Raw genomic sequence first — 22,018 nt, forward strand, 5'->3', positions numbered from 1 at the left:
TCCTCGGCGCAGGACTTTATTGGTTGGTGGGTCAGCAGCAGCACAGGTCTGAAGGACCGAGGTGGTGTGTTTGTGGTGGGGGGACCGCAAACCCCGGCCCCACCCTCTCGCCTGCACAGGCTTTCTGCCTAGAAGCGCAGCCAGAACATGCCGCTACGGATCCGGTTATAATCTGGAAGCTGTTCAATGGGGCCTGTGGGGAGAGGGTGGGGCGTCAGGGTGGGGTACCTGGGTGGTACAGGGACACCTGGCCCCGTGCCATGCCCCATTCAGGGCTGCCCAGAGCAGCATAAGGCAGGCTTCAGTGGAAAGAGGGTAAAGAACATTCCTCCAGGGGTGCTGAGCCTGCCCCTTCACGCTCTGGCCTCTGGAGCCCCACCCCACACGCGGAGGTGTCCGTTACCTGGCAGTTGAGGGTACTGATGGAAGCACCTTGGCAGGGAGTCAGGGAGCTGCCGGGACAGGTTTTCTGAGCAAGAACTCCCTGGCAGCCAGGCAGCTGGGCAGAGCCTCTTGGGGGCCCCAACTTGCTGCTCCCAATGAAAGTTGGGGGGAGGGGGGAAGCAGAGGCAGAGGGGAGGCCCAGACAACGGCCTGAGGCGGTGGCCAGAGAGTGGACCTTAGGCCACTCACCGAATCCAGCCACTGCCGGGCACTGGTCGTAGAAGTACTTGGAGCAGACCTCACGCACCACCCTGGCATCCACCTCCTACAAGATGACGCAGAGGGCACACTGAGTGGCAAGGCCCCTGGGGACCAGTCAACATAATCCAGCCAACCAAGACCTTCCACGCATACCAAGGAGCTGACCCCGCACCCAAAAGGGGAAAGGCAGCAGGGTTATCCCGGCTATAGGCTCCCACGGGCCCCAGTCACCCCCACAGCCACCCATGCCTCTGCCCCGCCCCCCGGTTACACCACCGAGGCAGACACGCTGCGAGAACACCGGGGTGCCCACAGGAGCAGTCTGCCTCAACTCCCCACCCTCTGTGTCAGCCAGCTCAAGACTCCCAAAGCCCTCTCCCCCAGGGGCCTGTTACCGCAATCCGGCTTTCCCACTCGGCCAGGGGGATGCGGCGGCCATACGTCAGGAGACTGCGTCCGATGTCCTCACACACGGGAGTGGTACCTGTGAGGGTAAGGGAGGCTCACAGGTCTGCACCGAACCGCCAAGGTTCGGTGCTAACCTGGCCCTCAGCCTGACCCTAGACCACAGTCCTCACCTGTACAACCCGACCCTGTATCCATGGGCTTCTCGGGGCTGCCCACAAGGGGTCCCTGAAACCGTAGGCCCCTGGGGAAGGGGCAGTGGCGGGACACGATGTGACCATCAACGTCCTCCTCGCCGGTCTCGGCCAGGAGCACTGGTCGCGCTGGGACTGCCACCGCCCATACCCGCCCCGCCCCGCTGCAGGGCTGCAGGCTCACCATCCAGATGAGACGCCAGAGCATTTCGGAGCAGGTTCCTGCCCCGGGCCACCTCGCTCTCTGTGGCGCTGGTGCACAGGCGCATCCTAGGGCAGGGTCGGGGAGAGTCAACCTGAGAGACGCTGCGGTCCCCCAGCCTCCCGCCCGCCAGGGCCAGAAGCAGCAGGCCGCCACTCACCACTGGCCCTGCAGGACGAACATCATGTCGTCGATGCTCATGTGGTCGCAGACGAAGTGCGCGCCCAGCAGCCCGGTGTCTGCGTAGCAGATGTTGAAGGTCTGGAAACTCTGGCACAGCTTGTTGGCCGCAGCGACAGAAGCCAGTGGGCTGGACAGGTGCTACCAGGGGCCAGGGTGGTCAGCTCCCACCCGCCTCTCTGCCGCCCGCCCCCTGAACCCCGCAGGATGAGCACCCACCGCCCAGCTGCCCCTCTTCCCTGAAGACGAGGTCCCCTCCCATGCCCGCTCACCTTGCCGCCACCGTAGGTGCAGTCGTAGTGGCCAAGGATGGCATTGGCCACCTGGAGGGCCACGTTGTCCGGGTTGGCCCAGCCAGGCCCCTCCACTGCGATGGCCACGTGGGCCAGAGGCAGGCCGTCCTCACGGTGGCGAATCTGAAACAGGACATGGCAAAGCTGAGGAACAGCCAGACCTCCCCGGTGACAGCGAAGGTGCCAAGAGGGGTGGCAGCATGTGCACGCGAGCATGACCACGTGGGCCTGGGAGGCAGCGAGGGACCCCGGCCTAACTCCCAAGGCACCCTGAGCCATGAAAGAGCCAGGCACGCAGGAGCACCACCTCCACCCACCCAGCAGCCCACCTCCGCCCACCCAGCAGCCAACCTCGCTGCCAGTGAAGCGGCACGGAGTAAGAGTGGGCACAGCGTCCTCGTCGTACGTCCCGGAGAGGCCGCTGAAGTGCTTCTGGGCGAGGTCGAGCAGCTGCCGGTGCTCCACCCCTGCCGAGATGGACAGCGTGGTTACCGGTCAGCTGGGCCCAAGACACAGGGTCTGGCAAGTCACACAGAGGCAGAGGACCCCGTGTCCTGCCTCGATGGGAGACCCCCAAAACGACATCAGGACAAGGTGAGGGAAGAGGGCCCTCCACAGACTCACTCTAGCTCAGCGGCAGGCGGGGCAGGACCCCAGGGCCCAATAGCTCCCACCACCTTGGCCACAAGGAATCAGCACACGCCGGGCTGAAGGATGGGCCCTCATGTGACACACTCTCACCAGCACCACCCACAAGACTGGTGCCCCCTGGGCATAAGGCCACCCGTCCTGCCTCGCCCCTCCAGCCCTTCCTCAAGCAGATTCTGTAGGGCTGACAGGTGAGGGCACAAAGAAGCGCCATGCAAGGCTGTGACTAGCTCTGGGGTCCTGTGTGCCAGGGACATGGAGCAGTAATTTCACAAACTCGTGTCTCACACACCTGATGGACCTCCCCTCCACCAGAGGCTTCCGCTGCCCCAGCCCCTCGACCGGCAGGCATTGTGGTAGGAAGCAGCGCCCCCCAGGTACAGGCTGCCTGGTGCCTCTGCCTTTTATCCCTTCCCTCCTTGAGCTCAGATCCTGCAGGTCTGATGTGTCAGGAGCTCAAACTGCTCACGGTTCACTAGTCCCAAGTCACCAGCCGAGCTCCTCCTATCAGTCTCTCCCGTCCAGCCGGCTGCCATAAGTTGGGTGGCATCCCTGACCCGCTCCTGTCCCCTCCTGGCTCAGACGTCCATCAGGCTTCCATCTACAAACCCATCTCGAGTTCATCCACTTCTCTCCCTTCCTCCTGCCACCTCCCACCAGGCATTTGCCACAAGCCCTCCCCGCATCTGCCTGCTTCTGCTCTGGCCCCGACATGGCAGCAGTTGCTGCTGTTCAGTCACTAAGTTGTGTCCAACTCTGTGACCCCATGGACTGCAGCCTACCAGGCTTCTCTGTCCATGGGATTCTTCAGGCACGAATACTGGGGTGAGTTGCCATTTCCTTCTCCAGGGGATCTTCTTGACCCAAGGATCAAACCCGCGTCTCCCGCATTGGCAGGTGGATTCATTACAGCAGAACCGCCAAGGAAGCCCACATGGCAGCAGAGCAAGCCTCCAATCACAGAGCAGCCTGTGACACTGCTCTGCCACTCCGCGCAGACCCCCTGCTCCCCATGTAACTAAATCCCATCACTCTTCAGCCCTCTGTTCAAATGACAAGTGCTTCAAAAGCACCTCCCTAACCTCTGAGTCCCCCACAAAAATCCCCTGACCACTCCCTGCCTTCCTTTCAGAGTACTTTCTGTCTATCATCCGGTGTTTGGTTTCCCACTGACAAGGCCAAGAGGAACAGCCTGGAGGCCTGAATCTCCCACCAGCCTCAACCCGTGTCTCCAAGGACCAGGTGAGGCTGAGAAAGTCCTGAGGCCTGGAGAGGCCAGCAGGCCAACCGAGGCATGTATGAAGCGTGAGCAGCAGCCCCAGGCGGCACAGCAGAATCCCACCCCACCTCGGAAAGCACAGGATAGAAGTCACGTCCCTCAAGGACAGGACAGGGCGGGAACAGGGTCTGCAGGAATGGACAATCCCCCACAGTCAGAACCAGGAGACCTGGCCCTGGTAATCAAGGCCGCAGCCCAGTCCAGCCCACCCCCCCATTACCACAGGGCTTTATCCAGCCCATTGCTCACCTCCAGCTGCTGCTAACACCATTCGGGGGGCCTTGTAATGCCGGCTGAGGTACTCGGTCAGGTCTGCCCGCGACAGCTTCCTGCAAGACACACCGCCGAGGAGTCAACACTGCTCCCAAACCAAAATGATGTGGCCACACAAAATGGGCTGAGGAGACAGACAAGGAGACTCGGCTTCACTTGCCCCATCTGTGGCACTTGCCACTCTGGGGCCAAGAGGGCAGCGCTCATTGGGCCCTCTCACATCCAACTTCAGGACAGGCTTGGAGTCCCCTCCAAGAAGGGTGTGGGCTGCCATGGGGACTTGAGGGAAAGAGGCAGGGCTCCTCTTACTAGAGGACAAGAAGCCACGTGGAGGGACGCCCAGAGCACCCTCCCTCAGGCTGGTAGGACACACACATGGAAACAAAGCCCACAATTTGAGTAGGGACCACACAAACATTCAAAAAGACTCCTGGGGAACATGTGGCAACACAGAAAATGTCTCCAGTTGTGTAAATTAGTAAAATAAACAGCACAGGCACTCGGCCAACTAAATGCAAACTCCTGCGGATGTGGCCTGCCCAGGCCTTAATAAGGGGACGACTTGCCCCCTGGACCGGCCAGCTCGCACCTGACATTCTCACTGGGCCCCTCCACGGACTGGGCTAGAGGTGTGCCCTGGAAGGCCGTAGCGTGCAGGTAGTTGAAGACCACGTCCCGCATGGACGTGTCATTCTCCTGCAGCTCCTGCAGGATCACGTCCCGCTCCTTCTCAATCTGGGAGTCCTCGAAGCTGCAGTTCTGCACAATGTCGGCCAGGAGCTCAACAGCTGGATGCAAGGAAGACAGGTGTGGAGACCGGTAACAGCACAAAACCCCCGGGCCTGACACCCTTGGTGTCAAGGCCCTTCTCTAAGGGTCATCCCATTCTTCAGGCAGGCCAGGGGCTCCCGAGCACCTGTCCTCTGCACCACTGGAGTCCTACCATGTGCCGGCCCCACCCTCCAGGCTTACCTTTGGGCAGGTCCTTTGATAATGCCTTAATGTAGTAAGCCGTGTGCTCCCGGGTGCTGTAGGCATTGAGATGGGCCCCCATGCTCTCCACCTCCTTCTCCAAGGCATTGCCAGGCCGATTCTTTGTTCCCTGGAAGCAGACAGGAGCCACATGGGAGCCCAAGATCCCCCATCCTCATAGGCTAAAGCAGCAAGACCACTGGTCCACAGGTAGCACCCTCAGCAAAGACTCTGGGGTTGTAGGGCCCAGAGTCTGTGTTCACCAAGTGCTCAGCAGGCCTTAAGCTGATCCAAGGCCACAGCATCATGGACCAACAGAATGCAGACATCCAGGGGCCAGGGAAGAAGGGCATGCCCAAAGCAAGTGTTACCTGAAACCCAGCACCCCCACACCAAGAGGGGAGACAGCTTAGGGGGAGCGCATGTGACTGTAGAGCGCCCATACCAGCCTGACCTTACCAGCACTAGCTTACTGACAATCATGGTCAGGTGAACTCACACCTGAGCTCAGGTGATGCTACTCCCCACTCTCCTTCACACCACTTATGACTCTATGTATGTGCCAGGGGCCTCTGTGGGATTCAGCCTTCGTCCTGTGTGTGGGTGCATCAGTACTGCTATCCCATGACACACACCCGCATGTTGAGACTGACACGCGCATGGTGATCTGGAGCTGGCTAGCAGCCCATTCCTGCTCCACACCCTCACCAACCCTGTATCTTCTCTATTTTTTTCATTCATTTAGTAACTCAGTGTCTACTCCATGCAAACACAGGGTGGCTAAGGGGTTGTTCTCATCCTCATGAAAGCTCCTACTCAATTCTACAAATCAGAGATACACAGCATTTTACAAAAACTAAGTTGCTGGACTTGTTACAATGCATATGTACATCCACAATTCCACGTCCATGCAGGCAAACAACACAGGCCTGGCTTCTGGTGAAGAGCAGGGTTCCCATGCTCTTTGGGGTTTTTCTGGCTCTGGGGGCCTTGTGCAGGGGTTTACCAGGTAGGCGCTCACTCAGGAGAGGCCTGGCCCACGTGGCATCTCCCAGGAAGGCCAGACAGAGATCGCTTCCCTCCATCCCCTTGCTAAAAGTCCTAAGTGAGGAGGCTAACTTTTCTGACCTGCATACTCAGTAGGGACAGCAGGAAGCCCTCAGTAGAGGGGAGATTCAGGACTTTAGGAGCCTCACCTTGAAAGCCAGATGCTCCACAAAGTAGCCTGCCCCGTTGTTCTTCTCAGTCTCGTAACGGCTGCCGGCATCAATCCATACTCCCACCTGGAGAAGAAATCACCAACAAAGGTAACAAACAAACCCCAACCCCCACTCACACCGGACCCTGTGGGACCCAGAACAAGCCCCAGACAGGGGCTCACGGTTCCAGGCGGGGGAAGACGTTCTCAGCAGGACCCCTGAGATTGGTGCTCAGGCACCAGCTGATTGATTAGTCACACCGCATCACCTCTACACTCTGCTCTAATTTCTGACTGCTGATGAGACTCCCAGGGAAGCTTCTAACTGCACATTCACCTGTCTCATCACTGCAGAAAATTCTTAAATTCAATTGCACTTTTCAGTTGATTCTTTGTTTCTTCTTGACAAACAACTAATCACTTGCAAACAACGTTTTTTCTACTTCCTAAAAATTACACCCTGTCTTTTTGTTCTGGAGATTGCGTTTTTTTGCCATTAAAAGAAGAGGCTCATTCATACTTAAAAAATCTTTTTAATCAGACCTGGACATCTAGCACTGCCAACACACCTTGGCACCCAATGAGAGACTCTTATAATTTTATTAGCTTCCTTGTGTGCTGTGAAATGGACATCACACTACTCACCCCCATGGTAACACAGATCTAATCTTTTCTTTTACTGTTTGTACCATAGTTGATTTAAAATGCTCACATCTACTGCACTAAGAGATGTTCACGTAAGTGCTAAATACCATAAATTCTTACATGAACATCATCTACTGCCCATCTAACATCTTCAACAACTGCATTTTATAATCCATAGTATTCCTTGATTACAGCTGGCCGCATTCTTTCTCTGGCACTTGAGCACAGTGGTGCTCCTTAAGATCAAGGGCATCTTTTGTTTCGTTTTTGCTCTCAGTCGCTTAGTTGTGTCCTACTCTTTGTGACCCCATGGACTGTAGCCTGCCAGGCTCCTCTGCCTGTGGGATTTCCCAGGCAAGAATTTCACAGTGCATTGCCATTTCCTTCTCCAAGGGAATCTTCCCGACCCATGGATCGAACCCATTTCTCTTGTCAAGTTTCTTGCATTAGCAGGTGGGTTCTTTTGCCACTGAGCCACCTGGGAAGCCCTGGGCATCTTCAGTTCAGTTCAGTTCAGTCGCTCAGTCGTGTCCGACTCTCCGCGACCCCATGAATCACAGCACGCCAGGCCTCCCTGTCCATCACCAACTCCCGGAGTATACTCAAACTCATGTCCACAGAGTCGGTGATGCCATCCAGCCATCTCATTCTCCGTCGTCCCCTTCTCCTCCCGCCCCCAACCTTTCCTAGCATCAGAGTCTTTTCCAGTGAGTCAACTCGTCGCATGAGGTGGCCAAAGTATTGCAGTTTCAGCTTTAGCATCAGTCCCTCCAATGAACATCCAGGATTGATCTCCTTTAGAATGGACTGGTTGGATCTCCTTGCAGTATAAGGGACTCTCAAGAGTCTTCTCCAACACCACAGTTCAAAAGCATCGATTCTTCGGCGATCAGCCTTCTTCGCAGTCCAACTCTCACATCCATACGTGACCACAGGAAAAACCATTGCCTTGACTAGACGGACCTTGGTTGGCAAAGTAATGTCTCTGCTTTTTAATATACTATCAAGGTTGGTCTTGACTATGCCAAAGCCTTTGACTGTGTGGATCACAATAAACTGGGCATCTTAGTGTCCATGAAATACAGCATTCTCGATCAAGTTTTCTTAACAGGCTGTGTGTCGGCTTATACAAGTGTCATGTGGTAAGAAAAATGCCCATCACCTTTTGCAGTGTTTTTAGTTAAAACTTGTATCACAGGACATTATTCCTGGAAAACTCAAAGAAGTTACACCAATCAAACCACTTGGAGAGGGGCTGGGGGTGGAGTGAGAAAGAGACACGTCGCCTCTTGAGAATCTTCTCTCCTGTTTACCTAACCAAGAGATCTATCTTTGAGCCAATCTTCAGGAAAACTATCCATTTAACGGGAATTTTCAAGTAGCTTTCTTTTGCAATACATTTCCAATCTAGCCAAGGGATTATGATTTTAGGCCATGAGGCTGGCAGTCACCTAAGTCTCTGAATCCCATTTTCCTCACTGACAGATGACTTCTTTCATATGGGCTGCTAAAGAAAAAGCTGAAAAGGGAGTTGGCCTCCTGACTGGCAGGCATCACATGCTAAATGAGTGTTGCTTCAGTGGCTCAGAGGTTAAAGCGTCTGCCTCCAATGCGGGAGACCCGGGTTCGATCCCTGGGTCGGGAAGACCCCCTGGAGAAGGAAACGGTAACCCACTCCAGTATTCTTGCCTGGAGAATCCCGTGGACAGAGAAGCCTGGTAGGCTACAGTCCACGGGGTCGCAAAGAGTAGGACACGACTGAGCGACTTCACTCACTCACTCACTCACTCAGTGAGAACTGCCTCCATGAAGTCAAGGCGTGGTTAGAATCGCAATTGGAGTAGGAGGGTCAATCCTCAGGGTGACTGAGGAGAGTCTGACCCAAACCATAGAGCCCAAGGTCACACCCCGACCTGGGAGAAGAGGCCGTGCCCAATATGGAGGCGCTCTCCCGACAGAGGACTCCGCTCACCGTGCAGGTAGGCTGGGAAGACTGCTCCGAGGCCACTCGCAGCCCGTTGTCCAGCTGGCTGACCTGCGTTTCTGGCACGCTCTGGAGGGCTTGCGCGTAGGTGGCGGTGCCCCTCAAGTCAGGCGACCTCAGCAGGGCCGGCTGTTGGAAAAGGGCGACAGGGACTGAGGGCTAGAATAGGGGGCCGCTCCTGAGCTTGCGGGCCTGCAGTGTGGGATCCCCGTCCCCGCCTTCAGGCGGCTCCATTCGCGCCCTCGGCCGTGACCTTCCCACGGCCCTGACCCCGCGACCTCCCCACTCTCCAAGGGCACTAACAGCCCGCTCCCGACCCGCGTTCCGAAGTCCCGCTCCCCACAGCTCTGCGCTCTCGTTGCCACCTCACCGAGCGGCGGGTGCGCAGCAGCACTCGCGTCCCGGCGCGAGCTGCCCGGCAAACCGCGGAAGCCGCCATCTTCTAAGCTCCAGTGGATGCTGGGCTGCGCCACGCATGCGTAGAGGCGCGACGCGCAGGCGCAGTACTGGGGTCTCGGCGCTCGGCCGCCCCCTGGCGGAGGAGACCGGAAATATTCATTTACTCCCTGCAGGTCGCTGCTACTTGTCTTCGCGTCCCTGGGTACCAGCGCGCATCAATGCCCTAGGCTAGTCGTCGTCCTGCTTAGGTCTGTTCTGGGTCCAGTGTCTCTTCCCCCTTCACTCGTGGGAGAGCGCCAGACATTTCTCACGGACCGTGGGCGCCTCGACTGCACTGAGCGATCGGAGTGGGCGAGCGGGCCGGAAGCGCAAGCACAGCTTGTTTGCGAACCGCAACCCCAGGGCTAAAGCAGAGGCCTGGAACCTAGGACTGGGCTGCTGTTGAAAAGTCACGGTTTTCTTTTTAAAGGAACGGAGTAAATTCAGATGGTGACATGGAAAGAATTTAGCCATATGTTGCTAAGAAAAACAATTTTAGAGACTAACTTGTGAAAAACATTCTTTGTTTGGAAAACAAAGCACACATCAAGAGGACTTGCCTAGGTAACATAGAGAATTCCTAGGAACTCACTGTAAAGTCTCAGTCAGATGACTTACAGAAAATAAATTCAGGGGAAGGGGAAAGAGGCTACCATTTTCACACTTCTGTTTTATTTTAATACATGATTTTAAATTTTTAGGGAATTCTCTGGCAGTCCAGTCGCTAGGACTCAGCGGTTTCACTGCAGTGGCTGGGATTCAATCCCTGATTGGGTAACTAAGATCCTACAAGCCGCTGTGTGTGGCCAGAAATAAAACAAAAAAAAAAGTAAAAATTTTTATTAAAAGTATTTGTTGCTTTTGAAATAATGGCATATTTCTGAACTGAACTTCCTTTTACAGGTATATGAGATTTTTTGTGACCTTTCAAAATATCACTCAATGGAAATAGAAATTTCTTTTATGGAAATAGAAATTTCTTTTATGAAAATGAAACAGAAGGGGCTTCCCTGGTGGCTCAGTGGTAAAGAATCCACCTGCCAGTGCAGAAGACACCGGTTTGAGACCTCATCTGGGAAGATTCCTCATGCCAAAGAGCAACTGAGCCCATGCCCCACAACTATTGAGCCTGTGCTCTAGAGCCCTTGTGCCACAACTGTTGAAGCCCCCACACCCTAGAGCCCCTGCTCTGCAACAACAAAATTATGTTAAACATCAAAGAGAAGATGCTTAAGTGTGCATTGATTAATATCTTGTGAACTAAAATGATGTTATCATCTAGACATGAAAAATAAAATGAAATAGAATCTCCTAGTGTTTTAGTACAGTTTATCACCAACTCCTGGAGTTCACTCACACTCACGTCCATCGAGTCGGTGATGCCATCCAGCCATCTCATTCTCAGTCGTCCCCTTCTCCTCCCGCCCCCAACCTTTCCCAGCATCAGAGTCTTTTCCAGTGAGTCAACTTGTCGCATGAGGTGGCCAAAGTATTGCAGTTTCAGCTTTAGCATCAGTCCTTCCAATGAACACCCAGGATTGATCTCCTTTAGAATGGACTGGTTGGATCTCCTTGCAGTCCAAGGGACTCTCAAGAGTCTTCTTGAGCACCACAGTTCAAAAGCATCAATTTTTCGGCGATCAGCTTTCTTCACAGTCCAACTCTCACATCCATACATGACCACTGGAAAAACCATAGCCTTGACTAGACGGACATTGGTTAGCAAAGTAATGTCTCTGCTTTTTAATATACTATCTAGGTTGGTCATAACTTTCCTTCCAAGGAGTAAGCGTCTTTTAATTTCTTGGCTGCAATCAGCATCTGCAGTGATTTTGGAGCCCCCAAAAATAAAGTCTGACACTGTTTCCACTGTTTTTCTCTCTATTCCCCATGAGTGATGGGACCAGATGCCATGATCTTTGTTTTCTGAATGTTGAGCTTCAAGCCAACCTTTTCACTCTCTTCTTTCACTTTCATCAAGAGGATTTTGAGTTCCTCTTCACTTTCTGCCATAAGGGTGGTGTCATCTGCATATCTGAGGTTATTGGTATTTCTCCCGGCAATCTCAATTCCAGCTTGTGTTTCTTCCAGCCCAGAGTTCCTCATGATGTACTCTGCATATAAGTTAAATAAGCAAGGTGACAATATACAGCCTTGACGTACTCCTTCTCCTATTTGGAACCCGTCTGTTGTTCCATGTCCAGTTCTGACTGTTGCTTCCTGACCTGCATATAGGTTTCTCAAGAGGCAGGTCAGGTGGTCTGGTATTCCCATCTCTTTCAGAATTTTCCACAGTTTATTGTGATCCACATAGTCAAAGGCTTTGGCATAGTCAATGAAGCAGAAATAGATGTTTTTCTGGAACTCTCTTGTTTTCTCCATGATCCAGTGGATGTTGGCAATTTGATCTCTGGTTCCTCTGCCTTTTCTTTTTTTTTTTTCTTTTTTATTTTTTCCTCTGCCTTTTCTAAAACCTGCTTGAACATCTGGGAGTTCACGGTTCACATATTGCTGAAGCCTGGCTTGGAGAATTTTGAGCATGACTTTACTAGCGTGTGAGATGAGTGCAATTGTGCGGTAGTTTGAGCATTCTTTGGCATTGCCTTTCTTTGGGATTGGAATGAAGACTGACCTTTTCCAGTCCTGTGGCCACTGCTGAGTTTTCCAAATTTGCTGGCATATTGAGTGCAGCACTTTCACAGCATCATCTTTCAAGATTTGAAATAGCTCAACTGGAATTCCATCACCTCCACTAGCTTTGTTCATAGTGATGCTAAGGCCCACTTGACTTCACATTCCAAGATGTCTGGCTCTAAGTGCAAAATTCTTGGACTTCCCTTGTAGCTCAGCTGGTAAAGAATCTGCCTGCCATGCGGGAGACCTGGGATTGATCCCTGGGTTGGGAAGATCCCCTGGAGAAAAGAAAGGCTACCCACTCCAGTATTCTGGCCTGGAGAATTCCATGGACTGTATAGTCCATGGGTCACAAAGAGTCGGACGTGACTGAGCGACTTTCACTTCATAGTTTATTCAGATGCCCTTAGTTCGTTTTCATCTAATGTCCTTTATTGTTCTAGGGTCCTGTCCAGGACACCACATTACATTTCACTGTCATGTTTTCTTAGGCTCCTCTGCTGTGACGCAATTCCTTCCAGTGACCAGCGCATCACGCACCTTCCTTCTAGCAGTGTGCGTGTGTGCTCAGTCATTTCAGTCATGTCTGACTCTTTGCAACCACATGGACTGTAGCCCACCAGTCTCCTCTGTTATTGGGGTTTTCCAGGAAAGAATACTGGACTGGCTGCCATTTCCTCCTCCAGGGGATCTTCCTGACCCAGGGATTGAACCCACATCTCCTGCATTGTGGGTGGATTCTTTACCCACTGAGCCACCTGGGAATCCCTCCAAAGAGCTCACTGCCTCCAATTCCTCTCCTCCCACTCTCTCCCAAAGCCACTCCAAGTCCACCCCCTATTCATTCTTCCAAAACCACCCCCTATTCATTCCTCCAAAACCATCCCCTATTCATTCCTCCAAAACCACCCCCTATTCATTCCTCCAAAACCACAGCTGTAAAGGTCATCCGTGAACTCCAGGTTGCTAAATCCAATGGCCAGTTCTCAGTCTTGTTTAACCTGATTGAACACGTTTTCCTCCTTAGAGCCTCATCTCTTCTCCACCTTTATTTCCCATTCTTTCCTATTGTCCTACCTCCCTGGACACTCCTCCTTAGCTCCTCTGCTAATTCTGCCTCACCTCCCGACCTATATACAATGAGTGCCCAGGGCTCAATCCTGGCACCTTTTCCATTCCTGATCGAAACTTGCTTTCTGGTCATCTCATCCCGTCTCGTGGCGTCAGTGCTGTCTGTACCTACAGAGGCTCTTGTATTCCCATCAGCTACTCACCATCTCCCCTGGAGAGATAACAGACATTTCAATTTAACATGCTAAAGCTGAACTCTTTACTTTCCCTCCCAAACTTGTTCCTTCCATAATTGTCTTCATCTCAGTAAATGACACTTCCATTAGCCAAGTTGCTCAGGCTAAAAATCTAGGACTCTTTGACTCCTCTCTCTCAAAATCCACACCCAGCACCTACCCCGCACCCCTGCTTCCTCACCCCCACTGATACCCTGGGGTGAGAAGGAAGGGACAAACACAACCAGGAAGTGTGATGCGGTAGCTGCTGTTTCAAGAGATTGCTCAAAAAGGAAATGCTCCTAAAAGGTCAAGTACAAGTAACGGTCATTGCAATGATTTGGCAATGAGTCACGGATTTTCTGAAATTTACTTGGCATATGGGGGGAGGTGAGATCAAAATATCTTTCTCCCCCTAAATTGCAAGCTGATTTTTGTAACAGCAATTTTGCTTTGTTTTGTTGGCCATGACGTACTGAACACAGTATCTTATTTCCCCAACCAGGGATTGAATCCACGCCCCTGGCAGTGGCAACGTGGAGCCCTAATCACTGCACCACCAGGGAAGTACTGTGACAGCAATTCTTGACTAGGCCTCCTTTCTCTTTCCATCTCTGAGACTCCTTTTATTTCCCCCAGAAATTCTCAAAACTATAAAGCAGGTCCACGTGGGCTGTTTGAGAGGGCTCTAACACTCACCTTATTCTCCTCACTCAATATTTGTTTGATATACACTTAAGCTTATTGGTCTTGATTTTTTCTTTTTATGTTTTTAGTGTTTAAATCGTGCTAACATACACATGACATTTAACATCTTTATTATTACATCTTAATTATTATACAGTTAAGTGTGTATTAATTACAGTCGTATTAATTACATTCAAAATGCTCTGCAGGGAGAATTCCCTGGCAGTTCAGTGGTTATAACTTGGTGTTTTCACTGCCTAGGTTCGATCCCTGGTCTGGGAAGTAAGATCTTGCAAGTTACATTATGTGGCAAAATATATTTATATTGTGCAACCGTTACCACTGTCTACTTTCAAAACTTTTCTTCACACCAAGCAGAAACTCTCTTTCCATTAAGCAATAACTCACCGTTTCCACTTTCCTCGAATCTCTAACAACCTCTATTCTACTTTCTGTCTCAATGAACTTGTCTATTCTAGGTACCTCGCGTAACTGGGATCATCCAGTATTTGTTGTTTACAAGATAACAGGCCCAAAGTAGAGTCGCTTATGCTAAGCAGCATGCCACCGAACCAAGTCTGAATTTTAGCTTGGGCTCTCCTAGAAATTAACTCTTAAAGCAGTTGAGCAGGAATCACCTGATCAATACTACTTCCTCTGCCTGATAAACCATGCCAGTCCCTAAAGGACAAGAAATTTGCAGTAACCAACTGCTTTTTTTTTTTTTTGCCAACTATAGGACTGATGCTAAAGCTGAAACTGCAATACTTTGGCCACCTCATGTGACGAGTTGACTCACTGGAAGACTCTGATGCTGGGAAAGGTTGGGGGCGGGAGGAGAAGGGGACGACAGAGAATGAGATGGCTGGATGGCATCACCGACTCGATGGACATGAGTTTGAGTGAACTCCGGGAGTTGGTGATGGACAGGGAGGCCTGGCATGCTGTGATTCATGGGGTCGCAGAGAGTTGGACACGACTGAGCGACTGAACTGACCTGAACTGAGCTGATAGTGTCTTTGTTCATACCCCCTTTTACCTATAAAAGTCTTCCACTTTTGTGCAGTTCCTTGGAGTTCTTTTCTTTTATAATATATATCTATTTACTTATGTGATTGTGCAGTGTTCTTGCCTGGAGAATCCCAGGGACGGGGGAGCCTGGTGGGCTGCCGTCTGTGGGGTCGCACAGAGTCGGACACGACTGAAGCGACTTAGCAGCAGCAGCAGCAGCAGCCAGGCCTTAGTTGCTGTACACCCTCAGAATCCTTAGTTGTGGCCCAGGGATCGAACCCAGGCCCTCTGCATTGGGAGTGTGGGTCTTAACCAGTGATCCACCAAGGAATGGTGGAGTTCCTTCCTATCTGCCAGATTGGATGTGCCTGATTTGAATCAAAGTTTGTTCGAATAAACTCTTAAAAATTTCAGCATGCCTCCATTTATCTTTCAACATCGTCCTTTTATGCTTGACTTATTCCACTTAGCATGATGTTTATCTATCCATCTGTAGGTGGACATGGCTGTCTCCACCTTTTGGCTGTTGTGAATAAGGCTACACTGAACGCCCACTGACACACAAGCGTCTGTGTGAGACCCTGCTTTCAATTATTTTGGTATTTACAGAGGAGTGGAGTTTCTGGGTCATATGGTAATTCTATTCGTAGTTTTTTGAGGACTCACCAAACTGTTTTCTAATAGTGGTTGTGCCATTTTACATCCCTGCCAGAAATGCAAGAGTGTTCTAATTTCTCACATTTTCACCAATATTTGTAATTTTCCATTTTTTCCCTCATAATAGCCATCCTAATGGGGGTGACGTCATATCTCACTGTGGTTCTGATTTGTATTTTCGTAATGACTAGTGATGTTGAGCATCTTTTCAGGTGGTTATTGGCCATTTGTATATCTTCTTTAGATAACATCTATTCAAGTCCTTTGCCCATTCTTGAACTTGGTTGGTTGGAGCCATTGAATTGCAGGAATTCTTCGGGTATCCTGGGTATTAGTGCCTTGTTAGATATACAATTTGCAAAGATTTTCTCCCATTTTGTTAGCTCTCTTTTGACTCCCTTGATAGTGTTCTTTGATGCACAGATTTTTTATTCTGATGAAATCCAACTTATCTATTTTTTTTCATTACCTTTTCTTTTAATGTCAAATTTAAGAAATCATTGCTTTCTCCAAGAGTATGATAATTGCATCTATGGTTTCTTCTAAGAGTTTTATAGTTTTAACTTTTGAATTTAAATCTTTGATCCTTTTATTTGTATATGATGTAAGGTAAGGGTCTAACTTCATTCTTTTGCATGTGGCTATTCAGTCTTCTCAGCAGCATTTTTTGGATAGATTCTCTTTTCCCCATTAAATGGCCTTGGCACTCTTGAAATTCAACTGAACATATACGTGAAGATTTATTTCTGGGCTTTCCATTTCACTGGTCTGTGCGTCTTACTTGTATGCCGGTACCACACTGTTTTGATTCCAGTACATTTATAGTACATCTTGGAAATCAGAAAGTAGCAGTCCTCCAACTTTGTCCTTCTCTTCCAAAATTGTTCTGGCTATTTAGAGTCCCTTGAGATTCCATATAAATTTCAGGCTGGACTTTTCTATTTCTCTAACAAAGCACTACTGGGATTTTCACAGGGATTTCCTTGACTCTGTAGATCACTCTGGGTAGTATTGCCATTTTAACAGTATGAAGTCCTACAATCAAAGAACATGGAATGTCTATTTATTTAGATTTTCTTTCATTTCTTTCAGCAGCATTTTGAAGCAAGAAGCAATCAGGCAGCACCTTTAGCACTTCCCATGGAAATTTCATCTGCTAAATATTCAAGTTCATCATTTACAAGTTCTGCTTTCCATTCAAAGGGTTATGATTCCACTAAGCTTCCCACGACTATTTAACAAAGATTCCTTTTACTCCTAGTTTCCAGTAACATGTTCCTATCTTTCTTCTGAGTCTTCTCTGGCAACATTCTTAGTGTCCACATTTCTGCTAACGGCTGGTTGAAGACACTGTTGGCTTTTTCTGTTATGCTTACCGACTCAATGGACATGAATTTAAGCAATCTGCAGGAGATACTGAAGGACAGGAAAGACTAGTATCCTGCAGTCCATGGAGTCGCAAAGAGTCGGACACAACTTAGCAACTGAACAGCAACAACAATTGTGCTTTCTGACATCCTTTCCATCTTCGCTCGCTGCTCAGCTCCACAGCCACTTCCACATTTTCAGGATTTGTCACAGCAGTACCTCTCACCCTTGATACCAACATCCATAGTAGTTTTCTACTGCTGCCACAGCAAAGCACCACAGACTTAATTGCTCAGAAGAAATCAAATGTCTTACATCACAGTTCTGTAGGCCCCAAATCCAATATGGATGTCATTGGGCTAAAATCAAGGCATGAGCAGGGCTGTTGTTTCTTTCTGGAGGCTCAAGCAGAGTATGTGCCCTTGGTCATTCAGGTTGTTGGCAAAACTAAGATCCTGGTGGTTGAAGGACTGAAGTTTCTGTTTTCTTGCTGGCAGTTACCCAGGGGTCATTCTCAGCTTTCAGAGGCCATCTGGATTCCTTGGATCTTTGGATAGTGGAAGATTTCTGCCACCATCTCCAAAGCCAACAGCAGAGGATTAGTACCTCACACTTTGACCAACTCTCCTGCCCTCCTCTTCCATTTCTTAGGGCTCATGCAATTACATTGGGCCCACCAAAATAATCCAGAACAATCTTCCCATTGTAATGTCTTTCAGCTTAATTCCAGCTGCAAAATCCTTTCTGCTATGGACTATAAAATATTTATAGATTCCATAGATATCTTGAGGACTATTATCCCGGCCTACTGCAGACTCTGCTTGACCAACTCCTGCCCCCATCCCCGGCCTCCTCCCTCCTGTGCCTCCGAGTCCCTTCTCTCCCCTGAGATCCTGACCACCTTACAGTTCCTGCAGCAGGTCACAGCCTCTTTCCCCACGCGGCCCTTGTATGTGCTTATCCTTCTGCCTGGAACACTCCTCCTCCTCTTATCACCCCACTCACCCTTCAGGTCCCAGCAGTCAGCCCTGCTCCACCCTAACTGGGCTAGCATACCTCCCTGCAGAGAAATTGCCTTTTTCGGTCTGCTTCACCACTACCTCCACCCTCCCCTGTCTCTGAGTGGCTGAGGGAGGAGCCAATTCTTTTCTGTACATCAGCAGATCCTGATGCCTAGCCTATGGTAGAGGAAGGGAGAAATGGGGAGGTGAGGGTCCCTTGGGGAGGTTTAGCCCTCACCCCACTTCCAAGGGGTCTTAGAGCAAGAGCCACTTAGGTGCCTCTGCGTGTTTGAGATGCATAAAGATGAAGGCTGCCAGGGCCCACCCTCTAACCCCCAGCCCCAGCTCGGGCTGCACAGACTCAACCAGGAGCCCTAGCTGATTCAGCCACATGGTCACCTCTGGGCTGCCCTCCCCGGGCCACCCACATCTGCCCTGATGGCCAAGTATCCTCCCACCCACCCTGGGGACCCCTGAGAAGCCCCAGAGGAGCAGTTGTATTTGTGAGCGTGATCCCTAAAGAGGAGGGCTGAGTTGGAATGGGGGGCAATGGAGCAGTGTGAGCCAGTCCAGGCCCCACCTGCTGTGCCATCAAGGGGCACTGAGGCCTCGATGGGTCTGCTGGCTCTAAAAGTAGAAAAGGGGCAGAGGGTCCTGACAGGTCTGGAGAGAACGAGACACAGTGGCCTGAGCCTGGTCCAAGAAGCAACAATGAGCCACCAGGCACAGAGAGGAAAGTATTGGGTCACCCGGTCTGGGTGGGAGTCTCCTTTATTTGGGTGCGCTGCTGGGTGGCTAGATGCTGCAGGTGGCACTCAATATGCAGCAGGAGGGCATCCAGCATATGCAGGACACCGAGGAGGAGGGCACGGTCTGAGATTGGGCCCCGTCGTTTCCAAGCTGCGCAGGTGTGGGAGGTCGGCTGCGGATGCTGAGGACAGGACCGAGAGGCAGGAGTGAGAACAGAGGGAAGGAACAGAGGTGTGTGTGTGGGGGGGGGGGGGCTTTGGGTGATGGAGGATCAGGGAGCGGCCGATGTGGCCTCGTGTGGTCATGGGGCCCATGCAGTCTGGGTGAGGGCTAGAGATATTACAGGGGGAAGACAGAACAGGTACCCCTCCACGGGAAATGGCCAGGGGGAGGATGAGATAGGGTATCACCCACAGGAAATGGCCAGGGACTGTTGGCTGTGGACAGACGTCAGGCCCCTGGGGAGGAAACAACGGGGCAGGGCCGGCAGGAGACATGAGTGGGGGGATGGGTGGGACAGAGGGAGGAGGCGGTGGGGACCGAGCCGGCTCACCTCACTCTTCGAAGCCTGTGAACGCCGCCGCTGCATCGCCGCACGGCTGAGCATCAGCATCATGGCCGTGGTGACTGTGACCCCAGCCATCGGGTAGATGCGGTTCGTCCCCAGGCCCATCCAGTAGCCGGGACAGCCCATGCTGCTCTCACAACCCTCCAGGCTGCTTGGCTGACACCCCCAGGGATGTAAGTCCAGCCCCACCCGGTACCACCTGGGCCGTGACCAGGCGTGGGTGCAGACAGGCGTCATCAGTAGAAGCAGCCATGGCAGGAAGGACAGTGTGTGCAGCATGGCTGCGGCAAGTGCCAGGGGCCGGAACCCGGGCTCCTGGCAACGGGCAAACACCCCTCCCCCGGGGCAGCAGGCAGGCAGGAGGTTCCAGCCAGGCCCACGGCTTTCAGGAGGCCAGTACCCGTTGGGGGGTGGCAGGCTGGGGGCCCAGAACTGAAGGCGTGCCCCCTCTCCCCTCCTCCTCACCAAGCATCCAACCCCTGAAATTCTAGCCCCCACGACTCCTAATGCCACTCTCCACCGGTGACAGGCCGATCAAGCTGAGTGTAGACGTGCTCCCTGCTTCCCAGACTCAGCCCCAGGGACCACCAGTGAGCCCTCAAAAATGCAGGCACATACTCTCAGGAAAGACGCCTGAAGGCTCACCCTGGCCCATGAGCACTCTGTGCTCCGGTCTCCCCAGCTGACCCACGCTGGTGCTCCTGGAACACACCCTACGCCAGAAGCACTATCCAAAAAGATGACCGGATGTCAGCTCAAGTGTCACCTGCTCCCTCTGCCTCCCTCCTAGAACCATCCTGGGTAACACGGTCTCGTCTCTCTCACGTGACACTGCTTTATTTTCTTCAAAGCATCTCTAAGTACGGGTACACCTCAAAGATACTGTGCTTCAGTTCCAGCCCAGCAAAATACACAAAGCGAGTTGTGCGACTTTTTTTGGTTTCTCAGTGCATATAAAAGTTACGTTTACGCTACACGGTATTCTAGGAAGCATGGAATAGCATTATGTCTAGGAAAAAGTACATCCCTTAGTGAAAAAAAAAATCACTTTATTGCTAAAAATTGCGAACCGTCACGGAGAAGGCAATGGCAAGCCACTCCAGTACTCTTGCCTAGAAAATCCCATGGATGGAGGGGCCTGGTGGGCTGCAGTCCATGGGGTCACTAAGGGTTGGACACGACTGAGCGACTTCACTTTCACACATTGGAGAAGGAAATGGCAACCCACTCCAGTGTTCTTGCCTGGAGAATCCCTGGGATGGGGGAGCCTGGTGGGCTTCCATCTATGGGGCCACAACAGAGTCGGACACGACTGAAGTGACTTAGCAGCAGCAGCAGCAAACTGTCATTGGAGCCTTCAGCAAGTCATAGCAGTAACAAAGGTCACTGATCACAGATCCTCATAACAAATGTAACAATATTGAAAAAGTGTGAAATACTGTGAGAAGCACAACGTGAGAGAGACACATAGTGGGCAACTGTTGGAAAACTGGTATCAATAGACTGGCTCCAGTGCAGGGTTGCCACAAACCTTCAATCTGTAAAAAAAGAAAAAAAAATACAGCGCAATACACAAAGTCTCCCTGTAACTACAGGTCCATGTTTGCAGTTCCCCTTCCACTCCAGCACCTACGCTTCACTTAACCAGTATTTACCCAGCACCTCCAGGTGCCAGGCACTGTTCCTTGTGACTGGAGACTGTGACATCGTGACAGGCAGTGTGACCGCGTGACAAAGCACCCTGACTTCCTGGGCAAGGATGTGGGGGGTGGGGGCAAGGACAGATGATTCGTGAACACAGAGCAGGGCACTGAAGACCAGGATAGAAACAGCCAGGCAAGGGGGTGCCTCGTCCACTGGCCCAGCACCTGACAAGGGCAGGCTCATGTGTTTCAGCAGAGGACTTAAGTCAAACGCTGCCAAAGCTATCTGTGGCATTCGCTCATTGAATACTCCTTGAACAACCCATGAAGTGGGTACTATTCCCATTCTCTCCTGAGGAGGACAGAGGCCCAGAAAGACTGCACCCCTCACCCTAGCCCTGATCACTCAGAATCAGCTGACCCAAAGGACCACTGCTGTCCACAGGGCCACACGCCCAGACGCCAGTGTTTTATGGCCGAAATCAACACATGGTTCTCGGCCAACAGTGACCTGCAAAGTACAGTTAGTCTAATTATATGAATAGGCAATTTTTCCCCAAGTAAATCAACCACGCAGATTCTTTTTTTCTTTTGACCGTGCTGTGTGACTTGTGGGATCTTAGTTTCCCAGCCAGCAAGCGAATCCTCACCCTTGGCAGTGAAAGCTGAGTCCTAACCACAGGACCGCCAGGGAATGCCCACGTTCCCTTCAGTGCAGACCAACAACACTGAACACAGGTGTTCACAGCACAGCCCCAGGGCTGCCCAGTGGCGCCTGGCCTGCCCTGCACCTGCTTAGGTGTCCTTGTGAACAGGTCATTCTTGAGAAGCAGCTCTGATTCCAACCATTTTAGAGATAAGGACACAGGTGCCAAGGGCTGCATGCGGCGGGGGATGGATGGGGTGCGGAATGTGGACTGGGGATGCCCCTGACCTGGGCCTGGCTCCCCAGCTTCACATTTCCACACTCCCCCTGCCTGATCCTGCCCTCCCCAAACTTTTCCCCCAACTTCTGACTCCAGTTCCAACTTTGGGGTATAGGAAGGATCAGAAGCCA

The 22,018-nt window shown here is 51.6% G+C and overlaps 2 protein-coding genes across 2 annotated transcripts; both read right to left on the reverse strand.

Moving 5' to 3' along the window:
- On the reverse strand, nt 1–9,444 carry UQCRC1 (ubiquinol-cytochrome c reductase core protein 1). The gene is made up of 13 exons (XM_055413759.2): nt 9,289–9,444; nt 8,907–9,047; nt 6,288–6,374; nt 5,092–5,221; nt 4,709–4,907; nt 4,096–4,175; nt 2,271–2,386; nt 1,899–2,042; nt 1,607–1,767; nt 1,429–1,514; nt 1,041–1,129; nt 634–709; nt 1–193 (listed from the first exon to the last, which is right to left on the reverse strand). The coding sequence occupies exons 1-13, from the start codon at nt 9,355–9,357 to the stop codon at nt 129–131; spliced, it is 1,443 nt and encodes a 480-aa protein (XP_055269734.1). The 5' UTR covers nt 9,358–9,444; the 3' UTR covers nt 1–128.
- Nucleotides 9,445–18,745: 9,301 nt separating this feature from the next.
- On the reverse strand, nt 18,746–21,940 carry TMEM89 (transmembrane protein 89). Its single transcript, XM_055413342.2, has 2 exons — nt 19,304–21,940; nt 18,746–18,931 (listed from the first exon to the last, which is right to left on the reverse strand). The coding sequence occupies exons 1-2, from the start codon at nt 19,595–19,597 to the stop codon at nt 18,746–18,748; spliced, it is 480 nt and encodes a 159-aa protein (XP_055269317.2). The 5' UTR covers nt 19,598–21,940.
- Between the last annotated feature and the right edge of the window lie 78 nt (nt 21,941–22,018).

This window comes from Moschus berezovskii, chromosome 24 (assembly GCF_049115385.1).
Source record: "Moschus berezovskii isolate FMDL1 chromosome 24, NW_MosBer_1.0, whole genome shotgun sequence".
NCBI lineage: Eukaryota > Metazoa > Chordata > Mammalia > Artiodactyla > Moschidae > Moschus > Moschus berezovskii.

What these genes read in the sequence shown, in the direction of transcription:
- TMEM89 (XM_055413342.2), bottom strand. Translation starts at nt 19,597, where the DNA reads ATGCTGCACACACTGTCCTTCCTGCCATGGCTGCTTCTACTGATGACG. An exon ending in CACAGGCTTCGAAGAGTGAG is followed by an intron (nt 18,932 to 19,303) that starts GTGAGCCGGCTC and finishes TCCTGTCCTCAG; the next exon opens with CATCCGCAGCCGACCTCCCA.
- UQCRC1 (XM_055413759.2), bottom strand. Translation starts at nt 9,357, where the DNA reads ATGGCGGCTTCCGCGGTTTGCCGGGCAGCTCGCGCCGGGACGCGAGTG. An exon ending in GCACCTACGGTGGCGGCAAG is followed by an intron (nt 1,768 to 1,898) that starts GTGAGCGGGCAT and finishes GGCCCCTGGTAG; the next exon opens with CACCTGTCCAGCCCACTGGC. An exon ending in TCTGGCGTCTCATCTGGATG is followed by an intron (nt 1,130 to 1,428) that starts GTGAGCCTGCAG and finishes TTACCCTCACAG; the next exon opens with GTACCACTCCCGTGTGTGAG.